The 14,103-nt window shown below is 36.3% G+C and overlaps 1 protein-coding gene across 14 annotated transcripts in view; it reads left to right on the top strand.

The window, feature by feature from the left end:
* Positions 1–14,103, top strand: part of LOC134475058 (zinc finger protein 709-like) — a 71,968-nt gene that overhangs the window by 26,765 nt on the left and 31,100 nt on the right. For 5 of the 14 annotated variants that reach the window (XM_063244439.1, XM_063244438.1, XM_063244430.1 and 2 more), the window contains exons 2-4: positions 3,916–4,042; positions 4,242–4,302; positions 5,837–13,052. The exons of 1 other annotated variant lie outside the window; for it this stretch is intronic. In XM_063244439.1, the coding sequence (XP_063100509.1) occupies positions 3,916–4,042; positions 4,242–4,302; positions 5,837–6,854 (1,206 nt within the window). In that variant the 3' untranslated portion in view covers positions 6,855–13,052. 8 more of the 14 variants (XM_063244427.1, XM_063244432.1, XM_063244429.1 and 5 more) reach the window with 5 other exon arrangements.

The raw sequence follows: 14,103 nt of genomic DNA, 5'->3' as shown, positions 1-14,103 counted from the left end.
CTCCTACTGATAGTCTATGAATGATTTATATCATGAAAAAATGGTGAACTTTTGAGGTTCTCAAAGCTGTCTTTCCAAATCTCTTCAGGGGTTAGCTGTACCTTATGCTGTGAAAGTGTGAAGCAACACTTACTAGTTTGTGCGTGAGAGGGAACATTCTTGCACCACTGAGATTGAGCCCAGTGTTGATCGTGTTGGTTAATTTTGAATATGATGGTGAGTTAATGTGGCAAACATTTAGCTGAATACTTTTGTGTATGTTCGTTAGGAATATTAGCCAACAGAGCATTTTCATTTATTTTATTTTTAACACATTATTATCTGGCTTCATTCTCAGGATGACTTGTCACTTAAAAGAAGTTGGTGGTGGTTTTTTCTTCAACTTGATGGGAGAATTGAAAAACAATCAGTATTCATTCTTTACCACATCCTGGATAAAATTCACCAGTGCACTTATTGTATCCTAGCTTTGTTGTTGTTATTAAGCAGCTGTGATGTTTACCCATTGCCTGTGCTCCTTATTGCTCTGTTCATCAGACTGTTTCCTTCTGATGCGTGTAGTTTGGGGACATCAATGGACACCACATATCCTTTAAGGGTCACATCTCATTTTATTTATGGATGTTACCATTTACTTTTGTATATTCAAACTATCTCCATAATATATAATTTTGTGAGTAACTCCTTTTAGTTACTCAGTTTTTAATGCACACTCTTGCAGGGTTTGGTTACTGCTGGAGGAAAGTGGGGCTGGTGAGGGCCTGGTCTCTTATTTAAGGCTTTGTACCCTGACCTGCCTGCAGTGCCTCCATCACCTCACCTGCACCCTGTAAACACCTGTCCTGTTCCATAGCTATGGTGAGTCCACATGTGGCAGTTCAGATCTGCACCTGGGTGGAAAATATTCAGTCAATTTGAGCTCTGTAACAGACTGACCTTCTCATGCAGAGCTCCCCTGAGTGAGACAGGGGGCCTTAGGCATGTAGGAAGGAGCTCTAGAACCATTTCAGCTTTTTCCTTTCCAGTGTGGAATGTGTGACGCTTTCCTTAGAACTCACTGATGGATGAGGCAGCCTGGACTGGGCCTTTTTTAGCCATGGTTCCTGCTAGGTGCCATGGTGTCCTGCACCTCTGCCTGGACCATCTCTCTGACTTTACATCTCCACGTAGATCTGAGCAGACTCAGTCTTCCTATACCAGGCTCTAGCTCTATGCTGAGGCTTCAGGTGAAATATCTGCGATCCTCAAATTCATCTTATATACATTTAACCTGGAAATTCCACTTTAAGGTTCATTTTAAAAAATGAGTTTGATAGACACCATATTCTCTTCTTAATCAGTTAAGGTGTGGACAGTTAGGAACCATGAATGTTCCACAGCACAATTGCTGAGTTTTTTATAAATGGCAGCCACTGAAAATGCTGAAAGTAGGCCATGTCCCTGATCTTTCCTGAGATTGAAGAGAGCTTGTGTCCTGGTTCTCTCTCCACCCAGCAGTGAAGAGACACAGGCCTGCACATCAAGTGAGGACAGGAGAGAGGAGCTGGTCAATGGCAGACCTCTCATCCTGGGAGGGATGCCTGTGTGGTTTTTCCCTTTTATTTTCCACTGCATTATTTATAGTGTTCCATTCAATATTACTTCTCTCCTGTTCAATTCACTTAAGAATAAATAGTTGGTATTTTCTTGAATAGGTGAGTGGAAATGGATGACTTAATACTCTTTTATATGTAATGTAGGATACGAATATAGATGAACATTGCATGGATCAGAGGAGCGTGGAAAGGATGTGCAAGTCACTGACAGAATGCAGGAAGCCAATAGCAGGACATGCAACAGAGAGGGTCTTCACTGAAATTCAGGTAGTTCTTAGAGTAAGTGTGAAGTTAAAGTTGGGTTCTGATTGCTTCCTTGATGTGATCAACACCAGCTCTGGCAAAAATCAGTGTTTCACATCCTTGTCAACCCATGCATTTTCTATTCCACACTTGAGATCTAATTTTGATTATCTCTAATTATGCCCTAGTGTAATGAAGGTAAAATGTGGATTTTTTTTGTACCAAGAATCAAACTCCTGACCTATGCTTTCCAGGCAGGTGTTCATGCCACTGAGCTAAATACCCAACTATGCAAGTGTTTTCTTTGTTGTATGGCAGATATCCACATTGTTTCTCAGAAAGTGTTGAATATTTTTGGAATTTTTGCATATTGTATGGGTATAATTTTTAAAAACAAATCGAAGGTGTCTTACGCAGTCTCTTTTCAAGTTTCACTTTGTTTGTGGGGTGTCACAGTCAGGGTTTCTCTATGTTAGACAGCTCTGTAACTTAGGGTAGCGCCAAATTCAAGGAAGAAGTCCTTCACCAGCCTCACAAGATATATTCCTTATATCTGAATTGATAGTGAATGCTTGGTGACGGTGAGCTATAAATTACAGCTTGGGCCTGTTTCCATTTTATATAGTTATTTTTTAAAAACAGCATTTTCCACTAACATTTATTATTTGTGTACCATATTGGATGTTATTTATGTTTTGTTCTATGCAACCAAAGTCATGTTTCAAAATGCTCCTGAAGTATATTAAGAACAAAGTACTCACTGGCCTAAATGAGATTAGAAGAGACATTATCTGCAGCCTATCACAGTGATTGATGAGATTTTTTTTCTTTTTTTAAATTTTGAAAGTGGTAAAATACAACAGAACAAGGAAGAATAAGGCCAACTAAGATCATATAGTGAAATTGGTATACAACTTTACAACTGGTTACTGCGATAACAATAATAGGTAGCACAGTATATTTTATTATCTTTATAATAGTTGTTCTTTCTTTTTTTTTTTTTTTCCTTTTTATCGGTACCGAGGATCGAACCTATGACTGCTTGCGAGGCAGATGGTTATGCCGCAGAGCTAAATCCCCAGCCCCAATGGTTGTTCATTCAAACACATATATCAAAATGAGATGAAATACAGAACATTATAGTACTTATCAAAAAATATTGAATAGAGCAATACTATTACTCAGAATAGAGCAAAACAGCAACAAATATATTTGCCTTCAAAGAGATAGTAGAAGGAAATCCCCCTTATTTGTTATGGTCTGCTTCCCAGGAGACTCTCAGATTTCTGTTTCCCATTTGCTAACGGGGGAGGGGGGGTGACAGGAGAAGAGGGGTAGGGAAGTGGGATGTTTGATTCTAGGCCGTGCATCTGTAGGTTCACTATTGCTTAGTAGGGAGACAGGCCAGTTGTTTGGTTTCACAGCATCCTAAGATCCCACATGGTGTGGGTCTCAGGAGCTGCTGCTGTTTCTCCCCCTGGAAGGGCCACATTCTGCCAGACCGCCATTGCTTACCAGGGAGAAGTGGTGCTTGCTTGGCTTCCCAGTTGATTGATGGGATATTTATCTGCCTCTGTGCTTTGTGGATGCTGGTCCTACAGGCTTTTCACTGTGAGCTCTACATTAGAGACAGAACACAGGGACTATTGCAGTGACTCAGCACAAGAATCAGTGCTCCTATTTCACTCTTACATTAGCAGTGAGTTGCAATCTATCATCAAATTTGCTGTCTTCAAAAATGTGTATATACACAAAATTAATGACCAAGACATGATTTAAATTTGAAGAAATCAGTCTTCATTCAGCTGTTTTGCTTGGTTGTATTTGTTTAGTTTTGTTTTGTTTTATTGAGACAAGCTTTCTATATGTATATCAGCTGGATTTGAACACCCTATGGAGGCTAGAATTGCCCTGAACTCACTGAAACCATCCTGCCTCAGCATTTTGAGTGCTGGAATTATAGATATATATCACCACACTTTGCTTTTGATTCAGATTTGTAGGAGAGAATTTAAGATATCCCAAACCTGGTGTCTCAACCTTCCTGTGAGAAGTATATGTATTATTGATCCTTTAGGAGGTGGTGACCTTTGAGGATGTGGTCGTGAACTTCAGCAATGAGGAGTGGACTTTGCTGAGTCCATCCCAAAAGAACCTCTACAGAGATGTGATGGGCGAAATCTTTAGGAACATGACTGCAATAGGTAAGGACAAAATACTTTTGTCACTCATGCTGTCAGAATGTTGTATGTCACGCATCAGTGCTGTTTCATTAAAAACAATGTGAAAATATTTTTAAAAATAGCTCAGACCTGGACACATTATATCATAACTCTAAACAAAATCTATTAATTTGTATGTATTATTCTAATGAGCACTGGTATTTCTATATCTACAATTCAGGAGGACTTGGGGATATCCAGGAAGCTGAAAAAGAATGCAAAATTTACTGGAGATACTTAAGGTAATTTGCACTCATAAGAAGAAGGAATGTTCCTGAGTAATTAGTGAGTCAGCAGAAAAATGCCGCCAAAGAAATGAGGCAATATTCAATTTATGTCAGTAATATTCTCTGAAGACGTATAAGCTAGGGTATGTATAATGAGTGGATTAAATCAAGAAAATGTATGACATTGCATATAGATGTGTATGAAAGGCATACACTTTGAGTTATGACATTCTCTCTTCAGTTTTTCTACTCATATATACATGTGAATACAACACATTCATCATCTAAAAATTGCTAAGATTGCAATAGAATTTGAAATAAAATGCAGTTCTTGTGTTTCCAAGCCATGCTCTGAAGAATCAGCCATTCTGACTAAAATTCTTAGAAGGCTGCTAGAATGTTAAGTGCACTCATTCTGAATATCAGTGTGCAGTTGTCTCTAGAAATTGATCCCCTCATACTTGTTCTGGATATATTTTAAAAATTCAAAATGCACTTAAAATACTGATACATGCTTGCTCATATACAAAGCAGATCAAGTTATAATAGATCAGGCCTTTAAGAAGCTTAGTTATCTATCACTGGATTTGTGGAGAAGGAAAATATTAATAGACTCTCTGTGATTGTGCATACCTATAAATCCAGCACACAAGAAATCAGATTTTGCAGAATGGCAAATTCAAGTTCTAACTTCACAGCTTAATTATCAGCGAAAATGTCTTAAAACAGATTTAAAAAGCTATAGATTTTATGCTAAAAGCTGTTGTTCATTCCCACCATGGAAAAGAAAAAAATGTGTTATATAATGACAAAAAATAAATTATATAATGTCATTTGCCATAAGAAATAGGTGGTTTTTTGTCCCAACAATTTGGTGAAATAGCTCAGCTATAAAACCTAAAAGTTCACAGGGTTTCTTTTAGATGAGAAACCAAAATATAAATTGTGGAATGAAATGAAAGAGTTAATAGAGAAAAGTAAGACTGACCATATGGAAAAGGGAACTACAGGTTAAGGACAGAAGGGAGATTGTGATGGGCAAACATATCAGAATGATCTGTATGTGATACACATATGTACCCATGCCCAAAGTCAAGATAAGGATTCTGCATTTCAAAAGGTATCAAATTTTAAGATTTCCAAATGTGTAGCATTCTTTTGGGAATGGTTGTTTTCAACATGTCTTACAAGGCCATTCTGTTATTTCGTGGTCAGAATTTCTTAGCAGGCATTAAAAACAAAACTTGACATTAATGCAGTCATTAAACTGAGACCCATTTCACTGTGAATGTTTCTTATTTTTTTATTTAATGTAAGGAAAAACTAAAAAAAAAAACAAAATAAGTAGAAATGATACCACTCTCAAAGTGAAAATAAACAGAAATCTAAAGACAATGATTACATATGCTGCTCAGAGAAATAATGAAATACAAAAGTGAAGCATATGAAGTGGGGATTCAAACAGCGAGACTGCAAAAAATTTTGTTCAAATCTCCAATAAAAACTTAGTAATATGGTTATCAATCTGATATGTGATTTTTTTTGACAGAAATGACAAGCTAGGGCAATCCTATGGACATACATCTTGGAATCAGTGTAAAGAAGTGTTCCTTTGTACTGCAGACGGTAATGTGAATGTGAAAGAAGCAGAAACACACCACAATGTTCAGATCCATGAAAAATATAGCAGTGAGGAGAAATCCTATGTATGTCAGCAATGTGGAAAAGGGTTCACCAAATCTGGACATTGTAAGCGACATGAAATAATTCACACTGGAGTGAAACCATATGTATGTAAGAAATGTGGGAAAGCTTTTAACACACGGGCAAATTGTAAAATACATGGAAGAATTCACACTGCAGAGAAACCCTATGTATGTAAGCAATGTGGGAAAGGTTTTACCCAATATGGAAATTGTAAGCAACATGAAATAATTCACACTGGAGAGAAACTGTATGTATGTAAGCAATGTGGGAAAGCTTTTAACACACGGGGATATTTTAAGAAGCATGAAAGAATTCACACTGGAGAGAAACCCTATGTATGTAAGCAATGTGGGAAAGGTTTTAACAGATACAGACAGTGTAAGGAACATGAAAGAATTCACACTGGTGAGAAACCATATGTATGTAAGCAATGTGGGAAAGCTTTTACCCGACATAGACATTGTAAGCGACATGAAAGAATTCACACTGGAGAGAAACCCTATATATGTAAGCAATGTGGGAAAGCTTTTAACACACAGGCAGATTGTAAAAGACATGAAAGAATTCACACTGGAGAGAAACCCTATGTATGTAAGCAATGTGGGAAAGCTTTTACCACACATAGATATTGTAAGGAACATGAAAGAATTCACACTGGAGAGAAACCCTATGTATGTAAGCAATGTGGGAAAGCTTTTAACACACATCGACAGTGTAGGGAACATGAAAGAATTCACACTGACCAGAAACCATATGTATGTAAGAAATGTGGGAAAGCTTTTACCCTATATAGACATTGTAAGCAACATGAAAGAGTTCACACTGGAGAGAAACCCTATATATGTAAAGCCTATATATGAAAGCTTTTACCCAATGTGGACATTGTAAGCAACATGAAAGTTCACACTCAAGTTAAAACCAGTTTATATAAGCATCATGAGAATTTTTTGAGCACAAGTACATATTGCATAATGCATGAAAAGCTTCACACTCGGCATAAATCTTATATATGTACTGAATTTGGGAAAGTTTCAGCAGAAATGCTCATTGTCCAATAAATGAAAAAATTTACACTGTTGAGAAACCCTGTTTATGTGAAGAATGTGGGAAAGCTTTCACCACACATGGATTTTGTAAAATACATCAATGACTCCACACTGGTGAGAAACCCAATGCATATAACAATGTGGCAAAGCTTTTAACACACACAGTCATTGCAAAACACATGAAACAGTTCACACTGGGATGGCTACGTAAGCAAGTGGAGACATTTTCAGCAGCCAGATTGTAAGTGAAATACATGAAGAAAATCACACAAGAGATAAATCCTATATGTTATGTGAATACTCAGCACACCTGATCACTGTTACATATCTGAAAGAGCTCACTGGATCCTATGTGTATTAACAGTGTGAGAAATACGGCAATCCATGTTTATTGTTAAATACATAGAAGAAGCAGCACTCTTCAGACAGTTTAGATCTAAGTTTACTTTAAAAGTTCCAAGAAGACCTGAAGAAATAATCAATACAGTAGTTTGATGTCAATATTTCTTCACAAATTTTCCAGAAACAACAAATCTGAAGTGGAGCTCTACTCAAGTACACATTTTGTATGGTTTTCAGTTAATCACTTATATCTCTTTATTTTTTAATGTGTCTTTGTGCTTCAACATGGCATCTTGTAATTAAACATGGTAAATGAAATAGGCTTTTCACTTTCAAGTATGGATAGTGTCTATGTACTTAATATTTTGTCTTTAAAACTTAATTTTATATTTTTGGTGAATTATTTTTATTAAAAAAAAACCAAAAATGTATAGAAATAATACAGAATTTCTGAAAAATAAACAATAAGAATTCACTTGTTGATTTGTTACATATTGTCATCTTAGAAGTAATTGTTCAAGTTACAAAATTAAGCATAGAATGTGATACTCAAATAATGACACTGCGAACATTTTACCTCAGTGATCCAACAAAAACATATTAATATGCTTATATGTTCTACAAACTTGTTTTTTATCTTAAAGATCGTAAGATTAAACATGACAAAACAAAACAGAACAGTTCATAAGGAAACAAGTTAAGGAAACACAGGTTTCAAAGCAAGTCCACTGAGATGTTCATTGTCTATCTTACTGTCTCTAGTTTTTTTCCAAATAGTTGTTCCCATCTTCACAAGCATTGAATATATACTTAACATTATAGAACTAATCAAATAATTACAGGATGATGCAGGCTTTTTTGATCTTCAAGACTGATTTTGGGGAAGTTGATGATTACCATAATGTGTCTCATTCTCTTCGTAGTAGATGTCTTTATTTTAATGTATGCTGAAACTGAACATAAGAGACTAAACTAATATACTCTGAACAGTGAATAATAGTATCCTGAGAAGGAGAAAGGTGAGGAATTGCCTAAAAAAAGAAGGCAGAGGACATTGTTAAAAGTGTATCAGGATTTAAAAGCTATAGTAGTTCTGTTGCTCTGTTTATTTTGATTATATTTTGTTCTGGTCTGTGTACTCATAATAGATTTGAGGGCACAAAGATGTAACCCAAAAATAGCAGGTTAAACCATGATGGTAACTGTCCTTAATTTCCTATTAACTGAAACTGAAACCCTGTATTACTTACATTGTCTTACTATGACTGATCTTATTGGAAGCTGGTTTGTTTGAATGTTATTTGGCCTTGACTGATTTTATTCACATTTTTTATGCTTGCTGGCATCAAGTCCAAGAGTAGAGAGGCCACTCCTCTGAAGATGATAAGATGTGAAAGATATATATTGGGTGGCTGGGGATTTAGCTCAGTGGCTTAAGTTCCTGCCTGGCAAGTGTAAAGTAATCCGTTTGATCCCCAGTACCAAAAAATAAATAAAAGATATAAATTCCAGTTTAATTTTTTTAAAGAGAAAAAAAGAACATAAGAAACAAAGCAGTAAAGGGTACAAATCATGCACAATTTCAAGAGAAAAATACAGTAAGAAATCACTAGTTAATAGGTTACCTTCTTAGAAACAATTGTTCAAATTATAAAATTAAAGCATATAAAGTAAACATTCCTACAGTGTGATTGCAGAGAGTTCCGTTCAGTGATCCAACAAAGCTCAGTAATATGTTTTTCTCCCTACACACTTAAACAGGCACTTATATCTCTTAGACCACCTTCCTTTCCTGTCTTCTTCACAATAACAATTACACTTTTGAGGTTTTTTTACTCCCATATTTCTTATTACTTTTTTTGAAGAGAATAAAACCTCAAGTGAGTTTACAAAACAGAGTTGGTTAGAACATAATGATGGGCATAGTACTTGATGCAAAAATAGAATATCAGCTGATCAAAAATGTTTACCATTGTGCCTTTTGCTATTTTTAAAAAGAATTGCTATATCATCAGGTATAATAGAATTGATCAAAACAGTACAGAACAAGACCAATAAAATCTACACTGAAGACCTTATAGGATTTCAAAAGAGGATAATAGTCAAGCCATAATGGGCATCATAGTAAATCTTATTGCCTACAACGTGGTTGCCTATACCCTCAAACGTGATACTATCAAACAAAATAGAATATAGTAAAATCAGGCAGAACAAGACGGGGAGAGCAATACTGGGGTTAAAAATCAGGTTAGTAGGAAAACAAAACAGTTTCTATAATATATCCCTCAATTTTTTAATTTAGTTTTCCTTTAAAAAAATAGAATTTTTTTTTTTAAAAAGGGTGGAGATCGAGATAGAAGAGACATTGTAATAGAACAACACAGGTCAGAACAGAACAATTAAAGCATCATTTTGTTTTACCACCAGATAATCTAACATAATAGTAGTCACCATAGTGCCTCTTTCCTTGAATTGTTTGAGTATAACTTCCTATACTATAGAATCAATCATATCAAGACAGTGTGAAGCCATTCAAGAGAATGAAAAAATTACAGCGTATTTAGAGCCAATTAACAAAATGAACAAAGTGAAGAAGACAAATAGACAACTGATGACAGAAAAATAGAACAACAGAAATGAGACAGAGAAGGTTCGATATAATTTCTAATGCAGATGTCCTATATACACTAAATTAAGGAAAAAAAGAGAGAATCACAGGCAGAGTGGATCAAGAAATAGGGCCAACTGAGATGCTCTTTATAGGAAGTATAATTGACCTGAAGAAGGGTATTTGGACCAAAATTGAATATGAGAACATAGAACTCGATGTGATAGGGAATGAGAGAGTAATAGGGGCAACTGGACCAGTATTTATGGGTAGGTTGGAAAGAAAGGCTTTAATAAGTAAAGAAATATAACTAGAGATCAAGTCCTGGAGTGAGAAAGTTCAGAAACACTTAGATAAATTGCAGGTTGCCCACACAATATAAAACCAAGGGTGTTGGGGAGACCCAAAAATACACAGTACATCCTGGGGGAGTGAAGGGGAAGAATAGACTTTAAAAAGACAGAAGAAGATATTGCTATAAGTGTATCAGGAATTAAAACCCGTATTACTTGTACCACTCTGTTTAGATAGAACTTATTCCATCCCAGTTTTTATACAAGCACTAAATCTGAGGGCACAGACAGCTATCCCAAAAATATCAGGATATACCACATTAATCATCTTCAATTTCCTGTTAACTTAAACCAGATTCCTCTATAACTTATACTGTTATATCATTGCTGAATTTATTTAAATCTGATTTGTTTGATTGCTTCTTGTTACTGACTATTTATTCAAAACCGTTAGGTTGATAGTATCGTCAGAGTGTAGACAATTATACTGAAAATAGAAATGACTCTCTATATTACCCATTCTGACTTGATTAATATCTGTTTTAGTAGCTCTACACTATCTACAAAGTTCTATTTCTGTTAATACTGTTATGCAGTGATATATTCAATTATACTTTATCCGATGATATAGCTATTTTTATTGATGATAACAAGAGACAACACAGTAACCATGGTAGAACTCCCTGTACAGCAGTTTTATATGTCTTTTTAGTTTTATGTATCTCTAGGATTATGTTTTGCTCTGTCCTGCTTTGTTCTGGTTCTCCCTCTAATATAGAAAGAATAGTAACACATGTTAAGATGCATGCTTCCATAAAACCTATCAATAATTTAGAAGAACTGATTTTATGATACATGATGAAATGAACAAATACTTTGAAGGAGAAAAAAGGGGGCTACAGTACCCAGGGCTGGTTCCATCGTGTCATGATGTGAAATCAAGCAATACTATTAATCTTCAACTAGAGTGATTTTAATCTTCTTTGCTTTGTTTAAACTCAACATAAACGAAGATATGGATAAATACATACATGATTAAGTGTATAGGATTGACTGCCATATTACTTAGTTTTTATTAGATAGTTGAACAGAACTACTTGAAGTCTCCCTGTTTGAATTCCCATTTATATGGTCCACTTTTGTATCTTGAACAATTATTTGAAAGAGGACAATAAAACACACAAAGTAGTGACTTATTACTGTTTATTCTTTAATTTGAATGTATGTATTATTTATGCCTGCTTTCTGTTTTGTTTTGTCTTTCTTTAAATAAAAATAAATTTAAAAATATAAATAAATAAAGTCCCTTAGCAGTTAGATTGGTGGACCAAGCTCTGATTGATAAATAAGAAAGCAGCTGTCTGCTAACATTTTTAACCAGTTTTTATCCATTGATTAGAGACCTCAATGATCTCCAGATCACTATAGGAGACACCTCAAATAAATTTATGAAATTTATTCCTAAATGTTCACATTGGTCATTATCAAATGAAATAATACATATTTTTGGTTTGATGATGCCTGTATAAAGGTTTCACATGGTTATGACAGTTGATTTTAATCAACTATATGATGTATTGCATATATTCATAATTCTGGATGCGTAAGACTCCATGATTGTAAAATGGGGATTACTTATGGTAACAGATTTTTGTCTCATGTGCACACCTTTGCTGCTCACAAAGACTTGTGAGATTCACATTCAACTAAAGATCAATAAGTTTTTCAATAATATACAACAAACTTCTTTTGTATTAGATAAGGGTGATTGACTAAAAGGGATAATTTATGTCAAACAAGAATTTAGATTATTACAAGAATTTCGAGATTGTCATGATGCAATACTATGTACGCTTCTGATTCCTGATATATTATGTAAAATATGCAACTGTTAATACTGTAGGTATTCAAATGCTAAAATGTCCATGGATTGAAGACAATAGGATTCATTTAATGTTCTAAGATGTTTCATGTTTAGATAAAAGAGTAATATTACACTTACTGCCTGTAATATACTGTATTGTTATGAAAAACTTCTTTTGGATGTTTGACAGCTAAGGTTTGGAAGCCAAAACGTAGAGAAACAGATGGGCTAAATGGATAGCCAATATTTTGGCCCCAGCCCTTCAAGGGTGGTGGAGACCCAGGATATAAAATAACCTCTGATTGCATCATCCTAAGATATCCAGTGAGTCCCTAGTTGTCTCATCAAGGATATGATGAAACCACAGAGGAAAGTCACCTTCAATGCAAGGTGTGCCTAAGAAGAGTCACAGGAGAAAAATCTCCCAAGCTTTCACAGAGAGCAACGTGGTGAAGCAATGATTGTGACTCTTCTAAGTGGCAGACACTGACAGAAGAGCCATGAGGTGTTATGCATGGTTCTAAGATAACTCCTGAGAAGACCTAAGTGACCTTGATAGGAAGGTCTTTTGGCAACTCTTGGAGGTGGACTAAATGTCTTTTGCATAATGGATGTATATGAGTCGTGGGGGCCAGGGGTGGAATGTCATGGTTTATGCCTGTGTCCCCCAGGCCTCATGAGTTTGCATTGTGCATTTATGATGGTTCGTTGTCTAGTGTTCGGATTGATGGTGTCAGTCCTAAACCCACATTGGGTGGAGCCAGTATGTAATTCAATGGCAGGAAGAAGGTGTATCTTGCTTTTAGCTGGTTCCTGTGTGCTTTTTGCAGCCTCCATGAACTGTGGCCCAGCCATACCTGCCTGCCTTGGAGCCAACGGAGTGTGAACTGAAACCTGCAAAAACTGTAAGAAATAAATCTTTCCTTTCTGAAATTGGGCTTCAGGTATTTTGTCTCAGCAACAAGTAAAAAGTAATTAAGACAGAATTTGGTACCTAGGAGTGGGGTCTTTTGCTGTGACTATTCTTGACCATGTTTTTCGAGAGGCTTTGGAAATGGCTTGTGGGCAGAGTTTGGAAAGGTTTGGACATGTCACCTGGATGCGTAGAGCTGGAGCAGCTTAGGCTGTTCTGTAGAGGGGATTCTGGTCAGACCTCAGGAGACCAGAAGGCTGATAGAAGGCTTGATGATAAAAACCAGGCTTGGGAGTTTTCTGTTGGGAAGAAGGACTGCATTGGTTGTTGGACTCGACAATGTGTGTGTTATGGCTTGGCAGAAGGTTTGTCTGCATTTTGCTACTGCCCAGAGACTTTGCTGAGACTGAGACAAAGGGCAATGGACTGATTAATCTTGGTAAAGAAACTAAAAAGCAATCAAACCTTGAGGCTGTGGCATGGCTATTGTTGGGGGCTTTTAGCCAGATTTATGTTGCATTTCTAAAGCAAAGAGATCAGCAGGATAGTGTACAATGCTGTGAGTTTGGCCAGAAGGAAAATTCCAGGAAGACTGTGGATTGCAAAGACAGAGTTGAGATTTTGATTCCTGAGGAGAAACAGAGAGATAAGAAAGATGGCCCACGGCATCATAGGAAGGGGGTCCCCACCCTGTGCAGCCTCACTGCAAAAGTGAAAGAATTTGCTCAGAGGGAAAAGCTGCAGAATGCCATGTTGTAGAATGTCAACAGAAGCCACTTGAGGTTCCAGAATGATGGCCCCTTTGAGAAGCTTTTCCTCACAATCATGTAAACAGAGCACTGCAATCCAGGCAACTAACCCCTATAGCCAATAGGCAGAAAAGTATAGGTACTGCTCCAGTCAGCAGCAAACCTTGGTGGCATCCACAAGGTGCCGATTTTAGGTGCAAGGAAAATGCACAAATTCTGAGGCAAGATGGCATCCACCTCAATTGCAAAGTGCCTGGGAGGCCAAAAGGTGTGCCCCTGAGAGGGCAATTTGTG

The sequence above is a fragment of the Cavia porcellus genome, unplaced genomic scaffold (assembly GCF_034190915.1).
Source record: "Cavia porcellus strain 051 isolate PalLab524CR breed Dunkin Hartley unplaced genomic scaffold, mCavPor4.1 scaffold_50, whole genome shotgun sequence".
Taxonomy (NCBI): Eukaryota; Metazoa; Chordata; class Mammalia; order Rodentia; family Caviidae; genus Cavia; species Cavia porcellus.
The sequence above is the reverse complement of the archived record's forward strand: the minus strand, read 5'-3'. Positions and strand labels throughout refer to the sequence as shown.